We start from the raw sequence: 18,625 nt of genomic DNA, 5'->3' as shown, positions 1-18,625 counted from the left end.
AGAGTAATTACTAATTAATTATTAATGTTCAAAGGACAGAAACAGTTCAGTTTACAAAAGGAAGAAATAGAAACCATTAATTGTCATGTGAAAAAACAGTGCTCAAACTCCCAAATAATAAGAGAAATGCAAATAGAGATAAATATAAGATGCACCTTCCATCAATTAGAATGGCAAAGAAACATATATAATTCAATGTTAGTGTGGCTGGGGAAACAGGCACTCTATTACACTGATGATGGGTCTGTAGACTGATGCAAAGATTTTAGAGAGCAATGTGTAAATATGTAATGAATCACAAAACTTATTGTACCTTATGAAACATAGATTTTAGTGCCTGATTTCTACTCCAAAAACATCCTAAAAAGGAATTAAAGTAGTAGATAAATCACTTGCATTTCTATATACCACTACCAAGAATCAAAAGAAACTGACAGAGAAATACCTTTAGAGAAAAAGACTTCTATAAAGAAAAATATTCATAGATGCTCTATTTATGGTAGCAAAAAAGAAGAAACAGCCTATATGTCTATCAACTGGAGAATGGCTAACTAAATCAGGATCTGTTAATGTAATGAAATATGCTGCCTTATAAACCAGAAAAATATGAAGTATACAAAGCAATACAGACACACTTATACAAAGAGATGTAAAATAAAATCAACAGAACCAGAATTGCATACATACTGTTTACAATTATAATGAAAGGAAGAAAGAAAGGAAGGAGAAAAAGAAGGGATGAAAGAGGGAAAGAAGAGAGGGGAGGGAGAGAGGAAGGAAGGAGAGAACAATGGGAGGGAGTAAAGAAACAAGGTCCAAAGTAGCATGTAGACCTTGAAGGAGGAATTGAAACAGAGTATTATCTTCGTTTGTCAGTCACTTGTTAATTTATTTGGCTATGCCTTGTTAAAAGTTAAAGATTTGTATAAGCTTGTTTTATATTTTTATTTGTTTCTTTTAATGGCTAAGCTGATGACACTTTTTTTTTAAGATGCTTCAGTGGTCTGGAATGTCACTGATGTGAGTATTCCCTATAATGATACAAATAACTCATCCATATCTTCTCATCCTGTGTGACTTCTGTCCGTGGTTTTCCATAGTCTTCCATGGTGGTTTTCTCCTGACATTGAAGGGTCTTCCTCTAGATCTCTTGGTTTTTCAAGGACAGCAATCAAACATACAGGATATGTATCAGGCACACATCAATGCTGCTACATGCCTGGGCTGCCTCCTTTTCTAGTCATGCCTCTCTTGGATCACAGGAGCATACTTCAAATTGGATAGGATCTAAAATCATCATCCTATAGCAATTCTTCACACGGTTTGTGGATAATAAGTTGTGCCTCTTCCTGCCAAGCGTGTGCTTGTTTGTTACCTGCATCTTTAACTGTTTAGAGACCAGGGTATTCATTCCTTGACTTACCACCACATCAATGATGTTTAAAAAACCAAAAAACAGAGAAAGACTGTTTCTGAGAAAAAAACCTTGCGGTCATTAAAATACTGCGCAATGTCCTAGAGGCAACCTAGTAGGTTTTCTTCCTCCTATTTAACTTTGAATACAAGATACTTTCTGCCGGACATCTGACTTGTTTGTCCCTGGCACATCTACCAATAGATGAGATCTCTGAGACACCTTTTCAGATGCATATCAGGGTCTGGATTAGCATGTATTTTTCATGTAAGTTTTTCCTGTGTGGATCATTAGATCAAACTGCTCTTTTTTAATTTCTAAAAATGTGTATTTTTTTTAACATTTAAAAATTTTTTTGAGTTCCAAATTCTTTCCTTCCCTCCAGTCCCTACCCCTACCCACTGAGAAGGCAAGCAATAAATCAATTATATATTTTCTTATTAGCCATGTCACCAAAAAAAGCAAGAAAAATAAAGAAAGGGAAAAAAATATATACTTCAATTTGCACTCAAAGTTCATCAGTTGTCTTTCTGGAGCAAGAAAGCATTTTTCATCATGAGTCCTTTAAAATTCTCTAGTATTAATCAAAGCAGCTAAGTCTTTCATAGTTGATCACCATATAGTATTGCTGTTACTGTGTACAATGTTCTCCTGCTTCTGCTCACTTCACTTTGCATCAGTTAATATAGACCTTACCAGGTTTCTCTGAAACCATCCTGCTCAGAATTTCTTATAGCATGATAATATTCCATCATAATCATATACTCCAACTTGTTCAGCCATTCCCCAATTGATGGGAATCCCCCTGATTTCCAATTCTTTGCCACCACAAAAAGAGCTGCTATAAATATTTTTGTACATATCCTTTTCATTTTTTTTTCTAAAGTCTTTTTGGGATGAGAAGTCTCTTTGTAGATGAGAACAAAAAGGTACAGAAAGAAATGGAGGAGGAACAGGGATGATTAGGAATAAGTGATCTTGGAGGCAGTATAGGCATGCTGCTTGCAGCAAATAATAATTCAATAATTCGCTTCAACTGTATTAGGTAACAATTTAATACCCTGAAGTGAAATGAGGGTTAATCAAGATGTGGAACAGATTCTAGAAAAAAATCAGCATATCTCTATTCTGAAGCATTTTAATATTAAAGTTAGAATTTATAATCTAAATCTGTTTGTGTAGATTATGAGAAGGATATATAGAAGAGTGGCTTGCTACCAGCCCCCATGCCTGCCCACACAAAAGAATCAAATATTAAACCTGCCTTAGAGCCTGGACCAGGTTTAAAGAAATTCTAATACACACATCCTCAATTGTTTTAGAATTTGTAGAAGCCTTTACCTATGTTGATTAGGTGGTGCTGGGCCTGGGGTCAGGAAGAATCAATTTTTTTTTTTTAGGCAATTGGGGTTAAGTGACTTGCCCAGGGTCACACAGCTAGTAAGTGTGAAGTGTTTGGTCTGAGGCTGGATTTGAACTCAGGTCCTCCTGACTTCAGGGCCGGTGCTCTATCCACTGCGACATCTAGCTGCCCCTTAAAATTCAATTTCCTGAGTTCAAATCTGTCCTGAGACATTTACTAGCTATGTGAACTTGGGCAAGTCATTTAACCCTGGTTGCCTCAGTTTCCTCATCTGTAAAATGAGCTGGAGAAGGAAATGGCAAACCACTCCAGTATCTTTGCCAAGAAAACCTCAAATAGTGTCATGAAGAATCAGACACGAGTGAAAAATGACTGAATGACAACATTACCTGAGTCAATATTAATTTCAACTAGGTTAGTCAACATATATACATTAAGTTCAATTCTGTACCCACATATATATTGATAGAACCAAGTCCATTATGTTTCCTTAACACTTCAGAAAATTAAGTAGTAACTATTTGGCCTGAGGCTGTATATCTGTAATTCTAAACCTTACCATGAATATACTTAAGACAATGACAATCACAAAATTCACTGTACTCTCTATTTAGAAAGCTATTTCCAATAAGGCATTATTCTCCAAAGAAAGCTTTATAATGTTTCTTGACACTTCATATCAAACTCAACCTGGCTTACCAACAGACTTGTCTGCCATGCCCACATCTCTAGATGTCCAACGACAAAACCCACAGGCCAGGTAATAGGCTTTCTTCATGGTGGTCTTTGCTGGATCATCGGGAAGTTGTGTGGGAATGCTTGTAGCCCGAGTAGAAAGAGTATGCATACAGCCAGGACAGTCAAAACAGTTTGCACATCTGTTACAGAGGGAATACAACAAAATGATGGGAGTTTGCCTTTACAAAAATATTTTTCCTGTTGTCCCCTTGCCCTTTTCAATAGCATCAAACTAATCAGATTTAGGAAAGATACAGATTTACTGATTGTCCTACATTTTCATAAAGGTTAAAAGGGATTTCACATTGGAAGAGTGAGATGAGAGGTTAAAAAAATAACTTGAGAACTCTGAGAAATTTTGCTAGGAAAAGAAATGTATGTTCACTGTACCAAAGAAGAAACAAGACACTGTAAAATGACACTGTGGAGGAATTAATCAATCAAAAATGTATTAAGCACCAACTGCGTCTCATGTATTGTACTAGGCCCTGGGATATAAATACAAAAAAAAAGGAACAATCTGTACTCTCAAAGAGCTACACTCTAGTGGGGGAAGATGATGTGCACATGTAATAGTATATATAAAATAAACACAAGGTAGTGAGGGATAGAGGCCACTAGCATTTGGGAGGGAAAGGAAAGGCATCCTGCAGGAGGTGATGATTAAGTTGCATTTTGAAGGAAATGATGGATTTTATAAAATGGATATGAGAAGGAAGTGTATTATCAGGCATGGGGGAGAGACCATGTAAAAAATCATGGAGGTGGGAGATGGAGTGCCATGTTTGAAGAACAGAGAAAAGGCCAGTTTGGTTGGACTATAATACAGGAAGGACAGTAAAGTATAATGAGGCTAGAAAGACAGGTTAGGGCCAATCTGTGAAAGATTTTAAAAGCTAAACAGAGGAGTTTACATTTTATCCTAGAGGCAATAGGATACCATTGGAGTTAACCAAGTAGGGGAGTGATATGCTTAGATCTGCATTTAAGGAAAATCACTGTCAACTGCATGTAAGATAGATTACTGCAGGCAGAGACTTAAGGCAGGGGGACCAATTAGAAAGTCATTTCAACAGTTGAGGTGAGAGGTGATGAAGGCCTCAACTAAGGTGGTAGCAATATGAGTAGACAGAAGGTGTCAGATGTGAGAGATGCTGTGGAGGCAGAAATAGCAAGATTTGACAACTAATCAGATATACAGAAAGAGGATCTGATGATAACACTAAGGTTATAAACCTGAAAGATGGAAAGAATGGTGGTGCCTTTGACACAAACAGTAGTTTGCTGGATTTGTGGGGAAAAATAATAGGTTGTTTTGGATGTATATCTAGGTCATCTAGTTTGCAATGTCTAATAGGCAAGCAGGTGATTCAAGACTGAAGCTCTGGAGAGAAACTGGGGCCAGATACATAGATTTATTGAGTCATCTGCACAGAGGTGATAATTGAACCCACAAAAGCTGATGAAGTCATCAAGAGACAGTGTAGAGAGAAAAGTGGCCTAGCATAGCCTGGAGAACATTCACAGTTAGGGAAATATCAAGAGTGATTCAAGGGCCCTCCCACGGTCTTATACCACCTCATCTTTCCAGATGTTCCTCATACTACCACTACCACACACTTCACGTCCAGCCACACCGGACTGTGTGCAGTGTCCCATGCAGGTCAGGTAGCATGCTTCAATCTACATTGAGACTCCATTAGTTCTTTCTCTAGAGATGAACAGCATGCTTCATCATGAGTCCTTTGGAAGTGTCTTGGATCACTGCATTGCTGAGAAGGGCTAGATCATTTACACTTGGTCATCATACAATACTGCTGTTACTGTGTACAATGTTCTCCTGGTTTTGTTCACTTCACTTTGCATCAGTTCAGATAAGCCTTCCCAGGTTTTTCTGAAATCTACCTGTTCATCATTTCTTACAGCACGTTAGCATTCCAGCACAATCAAGTAACTTGTTCAGCCACTCCCCAATGGATGGGCATCCCTTCAATTTCCAATTCTTTGCCACCACAAAAAGAGCTGCTATAAATACTTTTGAACAAATAGGCCTTTTCTCCCTTTATTTTTATCTCTGGGATTCAGACTTGGTTTGATTACCCTTTGGGCATTGTTCCAAATTGCTCTCCAGAATGGTTGGATCAGGTCACAATTCCACCAACAGTGCATTAGTATCCCAATTTTCCCACATCTCCTCCAACATTTGTTATTTTCCTGATAGGTGTGATGTGGTACTTCAGAGTTGTTTTAATTTGCATTTCTTTAATCAATAGTGATTTGAAGCACTTTTTTCATATGACTATAGATAGCTTTGATTTCTTCATCTAAAAACTTAGGCTAGGAAATCTGTAAGATCTATTCCAATTCTAAAATTCAGTAAGTCTAGGAGTTAAATAAAAATCAAACAATTTAGTGACCAAATAGATAAACTGATGCTTTAGTTTAGAGTATATTTATTGCAGTCACTGCATTAACAAAATATGTTTATAATTTCACCTAATAGTGTACATTCATAGCATCTAAGGTTTCAATCATCAGGATGAATAAAGTATTAGCAGTCCATGATTCTGATGCAATGGATGAAGTTAAGAAAAGAAATGAGTTAAGCTATTTCCAGGAAAGACAACAGCTCCCAACTTTTCTTTTAAGAATGTTACTAAAAATGTTCACTGTGATCCCGAGATAACACTTGAATCATAACTGATTGTTATGAATGCTTACCTGGCTCAGATCATAATCTCTACAGTTCCTACTATAAAGGAATCTAAATATTCACTGATGCAATGTTATACATTTCACAACCCTACTCTAAAATAAAATTTTATTTTTAATTTTTTTCCATTATGAACTTAAAAAAATCAATACATGAATTGAAAATGAATTTCAAATTCTCTAGTGCTTGTGGATTTACATGTCTACAAAATGAATTTCAAATTCTCTAGTACTTGTGGATTTATATGTCTACAAGGACAGCAACACAGACCTGTTAGAACTTATTCTTAGAACGTCCTGTCATAAAAATATTTGCACTGACACCTACTCCACACTGGTTTCAGAAAACATAGAAAGAACAAAAAAAGACTTTTGATTCTACCAGGGTCTACATTTAAGTTCCATTCCCTTTCTTCTGGCATATTCAAGGTGGAGTTGCTGAACAGGAAAGAGCATGAGACAGAACCAGTATGTTGCCATAGGATACTGGTTTCCAACAGATAGAGCCCAACTTGTCTGAGACCAGGATCATATAAATGATCCAGAGAGATGTTTCAAAGGATTCTCTAGAAACGCTCAAAGAAGAAACTGAACGTATCTAATCAGGGTACTTTCTAGTCCAAACATGGGGCAAAGTGGAAAGCAGTCCTCCCATGCTTTCTCCCTTCTGCTCTAGAGTAGAGTCTAAGTCAGAGCTGGACTAAAGACACTCCCTTTAGGTGATTACTGCCACCTGAACTGAACAGTTTTTTCTGGTGTCATGAACTTTCTTTTCACGTTATCTGGAGAGCAAAAATTGAACTTGAATGAATAAGAACAAAGTGTGTTTCTGATAGTTTCTGGCAAGATTTATCCAAAAGCACCAGGTGATAGAGCAACTTGGCACTCAAAGAAGCCCATTCATGGGCGGCTGACCTGGCAGTAGATGATAAGGAAGGTGGAGGGGAACAGAAGAGGCAAGAGCATAATTAAGTTAGTGTTTCTTTATCATCAATGAAAATGATTGAATAAAATAAAAAGACACAGCTTTTACCTATTTTTTTTAAGCTTGGCTTCAGCTGATGGCATGTTCTCCAGGCAACTGGGACAATAATGTGAGTCCACCTAAAGCAAACCAGAAAAAACATTAACAGAGGCAGAGAAACATATTTTACAGTATTTACAGTCATTTATCCATGCCAAAAGAGTAATTAATATATTCTTTTTTTAAAGCCCTGTTGTTTTTTTTATTTCTTTTAAATATAAATTTGTTTATTTTTAGTTTTCAACATTCACTTCCACAAGTTTTAAGTTCCAAATTTTCACCCCATCTCCCCCTCCCCCACCCCAAGATGTCATGCATTCTGAATATCCCTTCCCCTAGTCTGTCCTCTCTTCTATCTCTCTCCCCTTCTCTTATCCCCTTCCTCTTCTATTTTCCTGCAGGGCAGGATAGACTTCTGTACCCCATTTCCTATATTTCTTATTTCCCAGTAGCATGTGAAAACATTTTTTTAAAAAAACATGTTTTTAAAACTTTAGGTTTCAAATTTTCTTCTTCCTCCCTCCCCACCCACCCTCATTGAAAAGGCAAGCAACTCAATATAGGTTGTACATGTGCAGTTATGCAAAATACGTCCATAGTAGACATGTTGTGAAAAACTAACTCTATTTCCCTTAATCCTATCCTGCCCTCCCATTTATTCTATTCTTTCTTTTGACCCTGTACCTCCTCAGAAGTATTTACTTCTGATTACCCCTTTCCCAATCTGCCCTCCTCTCTATCATCCCCTGCTCTCTTGTCCCCTTCTCCCCTATTTTCCTGTAGGGTAAGACAGATTTCCATACCCAATTGAATGTGTATGTTATTCCCTCCTTAAGCCAAATCCTATGAGAATAAGATTCATTCATTCCCTCTCACCTTCCCCCGTTTCCCCTTCCACTGTAAGAGACTTTTCTTTTCTTTTTTTTTGTGAGATAATTTACCCCATTCTACCTCTCCCTTTCTTCTTCTCCGAGTATAATCCTCTCTCATCCCTTAATTTTATTCTCCAGATATGACCCCTTAATCTTCAACTCACCCTGTGCCCTCTATCTATCTATCTACATATACATACACATATAATTTTTTTCCTCCAACTACCCTAACTGACAAAGGTCTCATGAGTTATAAATATCATCTTTCCATGCAGGAATGTAAACAGTTCAATCTTAATAAGTCTCTTATGATTTCTCTTTCCTGTTTACCTCTTCATGTTCCACTGAGTCCTGTATTTGAAAGTCAAATTTTCTATTCAGCTCTGGTCTTTTCATCAAGAATGCTTGAAAGTCCTCTATTTCACTGAATGACCATTTTTTCCCCTGAAGGATTATACTCAGTTTTGCTGGGTAGGTGATTCTTGGTTGTAATCCTATCTCCTTTGCCCTCCGGAATATTATATTCCATGCCCTGCGGTCCTTTAATGTAGAAGCTGCTAAATCTTGTGTTATCCTGATTGTGTTTCCACAGTACTTGAATGTTTCCTTCTGGCAGCTTGTAATATTTTCTCCTTGACCTGGGAACTCTGGAATTTGGCTATAATATTCCTAGGAGTTTTCCTTTGGGGATCTCTTTCAGGAGGAGATCTGTGGATTCTTTCAATTTCTATTTTGCCCTCTGGTTCTATATCAGGGCAGTTTTCCTTGATAATTTCTTGAAAGATGATGTCTAGGCTCTTTTTTTGATCATGGCTTTCAGATAGTCCAATAATTTTTAAATTCTCTCTCCTGGATCTATTTTCCAGGTCAGTTGTTTTTCCAATGAGATATTTCACATTGTTTTCTAATTTTTCATTCTTTTGGATTTGTTCTACTGTGTCTGATTTCTCATAAAGTCACTATCTTCCAATTGCTCTATTCTAATTTTTAAGGAAGTATTTTCTTCAGTAATCTTTTGGACTTCCTTTTCCATTTGGCCAATTTTTCTTTTAGGGCATTTTTCTCCTCATTGGCTTTTTGGACCTCTTTTGCCATTTGGGTTAGGCTATTTTTTAAGGTGTTATTTTCTTCAGTATTTTTTTGGGTCTCCTTTAGCAAGCTGTTGACTTGTTTTTCATGATTTTCTTGCATCACTCTCATTTCTCTTCCCAGTTTTTCCTCTACTTCCTTACTTGCTTCTCAAAATCCCTTTTGAGCTCTTCCAAGGCCTGGGACTGATTCATATTTTTCTTGGAGGCTTTGGATGTAGGAGCTTTGACTTTGTTGTCTTCTTCTGGTTGTATATTTTGATCTTCTTTTTCACCAAAGTAAGATAATATAGTCTGACTCTTTTTGCGCTGCTTGCTCATGATTCTGGGCAATTACTTGAGGTTTAAACTCTTTGTTAAAGTACGAATCTACTTCCAATGTGGAGAATGTACTGTCCCAAGCTTCGGGGTTTGTACAGCTGTTTTCAGAGATACTTGTAGGGACCTGTAAATTTTCAGTTCTTCCAAGGTGGTATGATAAGGGGCGAGGTGTTTACTCCTTTCCTGGCCTGCAACTACAAGTACTCCTTTCTGTCCTGTAACTGTGAGGAGGGGTTCCTCTACACAACCACTACAAGCTCCACCACGCCAGTGCTCCTCCTCACCCCAGCACCGCCGCTCAGAACTGTGGCCCAGATCCAAACACGGGCGAAGCAAGAGATTACCACCTCAGCACTGGCAAAGAGATCCCTGCAATCCCTCTCTGATCAGCCACTGGATTCCCCCTCAGTCTGTGGGCCGGAAGCTCGGGAAGCAGCTGCCCCCCCAGCTTAATATATTCTTCTTCAACAAGATACTAAGAGTATCATGAATAAAAAGTGAAGCTACCAGTTCAGAGACTCAAATACTTTGGGTTCAAGGTTTGATTTTCAAGAAATAGTATTCAATAAATATTTACTTAATACCTACCATATAAAAATGCATTGAGTTAGGTGCTGGGAAAAGATATAGCACAAGATAAATAGGACAGTCCCTACCCTTAACAGATCTCATACCATCTACTGTAGCAGGGGGAAAATATATACACACAGACAATCTTATATCCATTCCCTTCTCTCCACTGACATGGTCATCATCTTAGTTCAGGCCCTCCGCCTTGCTCACCTGGACTATTGTGGTAGTATCCTAACTGGTCTATCTGTCCTCCAATTTATCCTCCACATAGCTGCCAAAGGGATATTTCTAAAGCATAGATCTATGTTACTTTCTTACTCAATGCACTCCAGTGGCCTCCCATCACCTCTAGGATAAAATATAAATTCCTTTTTTTGGCATTCAAGGTCCTTCAAAATCTAGTTGCAACCTATCTTTCCAGTGTCATTATACATTATCTCCCTTCATGTATTCTATGTTCCAGCCAAACTGAACTTTTTAATTCCTCACACATGCCATTTCCTCCTCCAGTCTCCGTGGTTTTGCACAGATTGCTCCCATGCCTGGAACGGACTCACTCCCCTCCCCTCCCCTCCTCTCCCCTCCCTTAGAATCCCCGGCATCCTTCAAAGTTCAGCTTAAAAGCTACCTCCTCCATGAGAATTTCCCCCCTCCTTTCTCCAATCACCTTGTACTTACTTTGCATATATTTTGTATACACCTGTATGTGTACAGGAAGCCTTTCCCAATCCCTCTTAATTCCAGTGTCTTCCCTCTGTAAATTATTTCCAATTTATCCTGCATACAGGTTGTCTGCACACATTTTTAAGTTGTCTCCCCCATTCGTTAGATTGTAAGCTCCTCAAGGGCAAGGACTATCTTTTGCCTTTCTTTGTATTCCAGTGCTTAGCACAGTACTGGGCATATTAGTAGGTGCTTAATAAATGCGTACTAATGGAGTGACCTCTCCTCTTGTGAATTTCTATTGCATTTGCAGCCAGTATGACAGTTTGACATAATTTGTTCTATAATTATTTCATGGATATTCATCTTGTGCACTGAAATATACAGGTAAACACTAAGATCCCAGAATTTCAGAGTTGGAAGGGACCCTATTGTCCATCTAATCGAACCCATATCTGAAAAAGAATCTCTAGTGCAGCACGCCTGACAAGTGGTCATTTAATCTCTCTCACCCTTCGTTTCCTCATCCACAAAATGAGAATAATGATGGCATTTACTTCATAGAATTCTTGGAGCTCTTCAAGCAGAGGCTCCATGACTGACTACTTGTCAGTTACCTTGTAGAGAAGAGGGCTCTTGTTCAAGTGGATTTGGTAGCCTCTGAATTCTCTTCCCTGAGATTAACAATAACAGCTCACATTTTTATTTTTATTTTTTTTGAGAGGCAATTGGGGTTAAGTGACTTGCCTAGGGTCACACAGCGAGTAAGTGTCAAATATCTGGTCTGAGACTGGATTTGAACTCAGGTCTTCCTGATTCCAGGGTCGGTGCTCTATCTACTGCACCACCTAGCTGCCCCAATAGCTCACATTTGTATGTGCTTTATCTTTTCAAACCATTCTCTGGGGAAAGCTGTGAGCTTGAAGAGCTCCAATGAGGGGAAATTTACTCCAAAGCAATCTATTCTATTTGAGGATAGTTCTAATTGTTAACAAGTTTTTCCTGATATCAAGCCCAAATGTGCCTTTGAAAATTTAGTGAACAACTTTAATGATCCTCAGAAAGCTTCTAGGTCCAGTTAGAGAGGAGGCCTGTGACAAGACCAGGATTTCACTAAGTTTCCTTTCCCTAGCCCAATGCTGACCTCATAGTAGTCGCCTACTCCATGCCTGTTGGATTAAATTGAACATCAAAGAAAAAAAAATTCAGTGAATGTGTCCATTTGTTTTCTTTCTGATATTTTTTTCCAAAACATTTTTTAATAAGCGTATGAAGCTAAAATAAAATGAATATTAGCAGTAGCTAATAAAACAAGGAAAGAAAGAGAAAACAGGGCAGGAGACTGACACTGATCTCAAAATATTAGAGGAAGTAGATATTTTTTAGTACACTATCTTCTATGGATTCTTTCTCTTATTATGAAATAAAAATACTTTAAAAAAATGAAAGATAATGCTGCTCTCTCCCCACCTTGATTGGTTTGCCCAAGTCAAATGCAGCCTTCTGGTCATTTAAGGGCATAAAAAGTCCCAGCCATAGCCCCTCTGAACTCAGTGGACTGTATGACAAGAGTGAGGTGGGGAGTGGGGTGGAGCCAACATCTAGAGAAACTTAAGTGCGACAGTATCCTTGTTGCACATCCTTGCTGTGTTAAAGCAAAGTAAAGCTCTTTGCATTACATGTTCAATGACATGAAAATGCCTCATATCATCTGAACGCTGAACCTGAACTAAGAGAGTACTAGAGTTACAGTCTTACCTCGGACAGGCTCCTCCCACACATGGACTGAAAGTCACTAGAGGTTAGGTAGGTGATTAACACAAATATTACCATGATGCAGAATACACTAGAAGTGTTAGGCATCAGGGAGTATGCACATGTTCATACATCATGAAGCCTGTACAGTTTCAGGCACATAACATACCTATTATTGTTTGTTACATGATTCAATTCAATAACTATGCACTGAGTGCCTATGCGGAAAGCACAATAAAGAAAGCTTACCAACCATACTATTATAGGGAAACAGATCCAGTAAGCCACCTTAATGCCATATTCAGTCACTCACTGCCTCCTTATTCCTCTAATTCCTGTAGTCAGAAGTATCCTTTTTGGACAAAGCTTATCAATTTCTAGTCATTCCTATTAGCCTGAAAACCTCAGGATTTCCAGAAGCAACAATCAACTTTAGCGGGAAAGACCCGAGAGTCTTCCTACCTAATGTAGTGATCCTTCTAGTATAACATCCTTGACAATGGAAGGTTTGGCCTTTGCTTGAATATCTCTAAGTAAGGGAACTTACTACTTGACAAAGTAGTCTAGTCCATTACAAAAAAAAAGATACCCTTACCCATTAGAAAGCTTTCCTTAATGTTTAGACAAAATCTCTATTCCTGTGGTTTTTCACCCATTGGCCTTGGTTCTGCCCTCTGGGGTCAAGCAGAATAAATACAATTTTTCCTTGATATGACAGAGCCTCAAATATTTTAATATATCTGCTATGTTTCCTCACTAAATTTTCTTTTTTTTTTTTTTGGCTAGGCAATGGGGTTAAGTGACTTGCCCAGGGTCACACAGCTAGTAAGCGTTATGTGTCTGAGGCCGCATTTGAACTCAGATCCTCCTGAATCCAGGGCCGGTGCTCTATCCACTGCGCCACCTAGCTGCCCCCTAAATTTTCTTTTCCTCAAGCTAAACATCCTTGTATGCATGATATAAATTTGAGTCTTGTTACCACCCTCCTTGCCTTTCTCTGGACATAATCTCTAGTTTGTCAAGTTCTTCCTAAAATGTGGTGGCCAAAATCTTGCAGAAGATGGGATTTAAGCTGACATCTGAAGGAAGTTGGGTAAGTTAGGAGGCAAAGAAGGTGAAGGAGAGAGTTAAAGGAAAGAAGAACAGCTAGTGAAAATGCAGCTAGTGAAAATGCTTTGGATTGCTCAGAGTTGGGACATGGAAGTATTGTGGACAAGGAACAGCAAGAAGTGTCACTGGATGGTAGGAAGTGGCCAGGTTATAGAAGGCTTCATGAGCCAAACAGAGGAGTAAGGTACTAGATATTGGAGTTAAGAAGACAAGGCAAAGAAAAAAACTATAGTTCCTGTCCTCAAGCAGCTTACATTCTAGGGGCAGGGAGGGTAGGGACGGAGGGAACAGGACTTACATATACATAGACACATAAATATAAAATACTCTGAGAAAGGAGAGGACAGTAACAACTTGGGGGGAGGGGTGGGGAAGTAAAAAGAAAGAAAATAGTAGATGCTAGTGGTTCTAAGAACTGGAAGTGAGTAAGAAGTCCATTTCAGGTTTGGGAGACAACCTGCCCAAAAGTTAAGAGGCAGAAGATGCGAAGCCAAGTTTTGGGAAGTGTAAGTAGACCAGTTTGGCTAAAATGAAAATTGTGTGAAGGAGAGTAACATGAACTAAGCATGGAAAAGCAAGTTGGGGCCAGATTGTGCTGGGCTTCAAATGTCAAGCAAACGAGTCTTTATTTCATTTAAGCAGCAGTAGGTAGCCACTGAAGATTCTTGAGCATGTCTTGAGAGTGACATGGTCAGGCTTATACTCCAGGAAGATAATTATTTGTGCATAAGATGTATTGATGAGATGAAGGCTTAGAAGCAGAGAAACCAACGATTAGCCTTTGCAACAGGTAAGATGAGAGATGATAATGGCCTGAACTAGGCAGCTAACAGGCTGAGTGGAAAGGAGATGGATACAAGTGATGTTTTGGTGGTAGAATTGGCTTCTTTCAGGTCCCAGTTAAAATCTCACTTTCCATAAGACTTTCCTAATTTTCCTTAATGCTAGCACCTTTTCTTTTTTTTTTTTTAAGGCAATTGGGGTTAAGTGACTTGCCCAGGGTCACACAGCTAATAAGTGTCAAGTGTTTGGTCTGAGGCTGGATTTGAACTCAGGTCCTCCTGATTTCAGGGCCAGTGCTCTATCCACCTAGCTGCCCCACCTTCCTTCTTGACTATCTACAGTTTATTCTGTATATATCACAGCTGTTTGCATGTTGTTTCTCCTACTAGACTGTGGGCTTTTTTTTTTGTGAGGCAATCAGGGTTAAGTGACAGCTAGTGAGTATTAGGTGTCTGAGGCCGCATTTGAACTCAGGTCTTCCTGCCTCCAGGGCCGGTGCTCTATCCATTATGCCACCTAGCTGCCCCTAGCCTGTGGGCTTCTTGAAAGCAGGGAGAATGTGAATGTGAATGTGAAGTGAGTGTGAGTGTGTGTGAGTGTGTTATTTGTATCTTCAGAGCTTAGCACAGTACCTGGCACATAATAGGCATTTAATAAATGCTTGTTGATTTAACTAGAATTGCTTAAACTTGGCAACTGAACAGATATGGGGAATGAGGGAAAGAGTCAAGAATAACTTCAAGGTTGTGAACCTGCTGTGACTAGAAGGATGGCGGCCTCTCAGCAGAAATAAAGAAGTTAGGAAGAAGGATGGGTTTAGGGTGAAAGATAAGTTTTGTTTTGGACTTACTGAGTTTAAGATGCCTAGAGAACATCCAAATAAAGGTGTTTATATATATATATATATATTTAAACCTGGCCATCTCATCTTTGCCTACACCTTGAAAAATCACCAATTTCTTTTAAAGCACAGCTGGGGCCACATGGAGCTAAGAAAAGATTAGATATGCATAGATTTGAGATCATTTATATAGGAATGAAACTTGAATGTTACTGGGGGGGAGGGGTGTAATAGGATTACTAAGAATATAGAGAGAGACAGGAGCACGGGCATAGCCTTTAGAGGGTCCCAGTTAGGGAGCAGGACATAGATGATCTAGCTAAGGAGGCCAAGAAGTAGCACTCAAGCAAGCAGGAGGAGAACCAGGAAAGGGCTGTGTCATAGAAGACTAGGAAGGAGAAAGCATCAAGAAGGGGAGGGTGGTCAACAGTTATCAAAAACTTAAAAAGAGGCTCCACAATCACTGGTAACCCTGGAGGAAGGAAAACTGATAAACCTGCAGAAGCAGTATGACTCAATTTGGATTGAGTAAATCTATGCTGACTCCTAGAGAGTACAATTCATTTCCTAGGTACTCACAAACAGTCCATTTAAAAATCCATTCTAGAATGGTATCAATAATGAAGCTCATTAAATGAATGAATTAATGAAGAACATTTATTAAGTACCATGCTTTGCAAAATCCATCTTCTTCCCATTTTTTGAAAACCAGGTTTCTATGGTAGATGCTGTTATTTGGGTACACCCTGTCACTTCCTCTTAAATGGCAAATAGCTTTCTTTATTCCATCCATTCAAATCTTTCTCATCCTCAACACTAGTTCAGGCCCTCATTATTTCTCCTATGAACTATTGTAATAGCCTCCTAATTGATGTCCCTACCTTTTCAGTCGCTCCTGTCTCTAATCTAGTCTCCAAATGCTGACAAAATGAAATTCCTAAACAAAGATGTTACTCTCTGCTCAAAAATCATCAGTGTCTCCCCATTCCTTCTATGAAAAACAAAATCTCAACCTGAAATATAAAGCTTCTCACAGCCTGGCCTCCACTTACCTTTCCTGTCTTATTTCATATTACTTCTCTTCTTGAAATCTCCCTTCCAGTTGAACTGACCCACATACACACACTTCTATCTTTTGCCTCTGTGTCTCTATACGTGTGGTTCCTCAAGTTTTGAATATACTCACTACTGCACAAATAATAATCTTCCTGAAGTGTGAGCCTGACCATGTCTGCTCAAGAATCTTAAGTGGCTACCTATTGCTGCTAAAATAAAATAACTCCTTTGCTTGGCGTTTCAAGCCCAGCACAATCTGGCCCCTTCCTGCTTTTCCATACTTAGTTCATGTTACTCTCCTTCATACAATTTTCATCCTAGTCAAACTAGTCTATGCACACTTCCCAAAACCTGGCCATCTCATCTTCACCTCCACCTTGAAAAATCACCAATTTCTTTTAAAGCACAGCTGGGGCCACATTATACAGAAGGCCTTTGCTAATCCTGGTCTACCCCATCCATTATTAGCACCATTTTCCCCTAGAAATTATTTTGCATACGCTTTGTATTTACGTACTACTTTACAAGTTGTAAACGCCCAAAAGAATAAAAGCTCCATCAGTGCAAGGAATGTGTGTATGTGTGTGTGTGTGTTTGCTCTCCAGCACCTAGCAGTGTCCTGCATATAGTAGTTGTTTAATAAATGTTTGTTAAATGGAAATCCTACCTCCTTCATCAAGCCTTTCCAAATACTGCTTGAGGACAGGGATTAATTTTTTTGTCCTTGTATCCTGCCTAGCACAGTGACTTACACATAGTAGGCGATTTTCAATCAAACTTATTGGATTAGATTGGTTCGTAACCCATCTTCTGGGCCCCCTCATCGTCCAAACTCACTCCAACTCTTGAGTGCTGGGAATCTGCTAGAACTCAGATATACCTTTTGAATTAAACTGAGTGTGCTAATCTTGTATTCTTCCCACCTCGAAAACTGCCCTCCCTAAGCACTGTACTCTGAATACGTCAGCCTCACAGTAAGGAAAGCTGACACACGCACCCCGGACTCGTCTTCCTGCCCTGCAGCCCTGGACCTAAGCCAGGGATGAGAGACAGAGTGTGTTTACGGGGTGGGACTAGGGATATTAAAGATAAGGCGAGCCAAGAGACTTCTCCTCTGAGGAAAGCAGTCCCGGCAGAGTAGTGAACGGAAATGCAGGAATTCAAGGGTTACAAGCCCCTAGCAGGTTCCAGTGGTAGAAGCAAAAGCCACAGCCCTTCATTCTAGGACCACGCCTCTCCACAAAAGCGGAACCCAGCCCCTATCTTCAACTGACAACCACTTCACCCAATCACAAGCTGCGCCGGGAAACACACGGCACCCGCTGCAAATGGTGGCCTCGCCAGACCAAGAACTTCGGCCAATCAATTCAGCACGGTCAGCGGGCCCCACCCAAGCCGTCCCCATTCAGAATGACAAGACTGTTGGCCAATAAGGAACGAGGATATATGATTATCCCGCCTTGAACTGTCAGAGTTCCCTTGGCCCTCTACGGGAAACAGAGATTAACCCCAGAAATGGCACTAGTTACCTCGTGTGAGACACATTCCAGCGACCTCAGTTCGCTGCAGTAGCGGCAGAAGTATAGCTGAGACAGCGGAGCCCGAACCCTTTTCTCTCCTTGGACCAGGTACAGAACCCGCTCCGATTGCAGCAGCGACGCCATCTTGGAATGGGAGGCGTCAAAGCGACTCACCCCTATCACGTGACCAGAGAGACAACTGTTTCCTGCTGCCCCGCCTACTCCCTCCCTTTCTGGTTACGTCACTTAGAGCCATCAAGTTCTTAGGATCCCCTGCAACCTTAGGCTTCTGTGAGGCATGCGATGTACAAAACGCGCATGTGCAGTTGGGGAAGTAGGCTAGGAAAGGGTGATTAGAGTGTCTTGGTTCTGGGGTCATGAGAGTTATCCTGTTGTGTGCCCTGAAAGGAGTTGTTGGTTCAAACTACAGATTGTATGGCTTTGTGTATCGTTCCCTCCACCAGCAGTCTCTGCCTGACATTCCACTGTTAGATCATTACTCCTCAAAGGGTTTTTATAAGTGCTCTGAGCCTATGATAAGAGCATCCCCTCCTTTGTGCACCCTGATTATATGAGGTAATTTCCCCTTACCTTCCTTCCCCTTCCTTCCTTTGTGGAAAGGGAGCGACTAAGCGACAAACGGTCGGTTAAAACACCTACTGTGTGCCACGCCCTGTGCTAAATGCTGGGATACAAAGAATAGCAAAAGACAGCCCCTGCCCTCGAGGAGCTCAGCCTAATGGGGCGACAACATGCAAACAGCTATTCACAAACAAGATACACACGGGGTAA

At 39.8% G+C, this 18,625-nt stretch overlaps 1 protein-coding gene across 1 annotated transcript in view; it reads right to left on the bottom strand.

Moving 5' to 3' along the window:
- The window catches only part of DCTN4 (dynactin subunit 4), a 41,127-nt gene extending 23,124 nt beyond the window's left edge, over positions 1-18,003 (bottom strand). Inside the window, exons 1-3 of the mRNA XM_020964255.2 lie at positions 17,843-18,003; positions 7,261-7,331; positions 3,477-3,655 (exon numbers count right to left, since the gene is read on the bottom strand). Coding sequence (XP_020819914.1) covers positions 3,477-3,655; positions 7,261-7,331; positions 17,843-17,977 — 385 coding nt within the window. The 5' untranslated portion in view covers positions 17,978-18,003. The remainder of the gene's footprint in view (positions 1-3,476; positions 3,656-7,260; positions 7,332-17,842) is intronic.
- Between the last annotated feature and the right edge of the window lie 622 nt (positions 18,004-18,625).

This window comes from Phascolarctos cinereus, unplaced genomic scaffold (genome assembly GCF_003287225.1).
Source record: "Phascolarctos cinereus isolate Bilbo 61053 unplaced genomic scaffold, phaCin_HiC Scaffold_2;HRSCAF=192, whole genome shotgun sequence".
In the NCBI taxonomy this organism is placed as follows: Eukaryota; Metazoa; Chordata; class Mammalia; order Diprotodontia; family Phascolarctidae; genus Phascolarctos; species Phascolarctos cinereus.
This window is presented reverse-complemented; position numbering and strand designations above follow the sequence as displayed.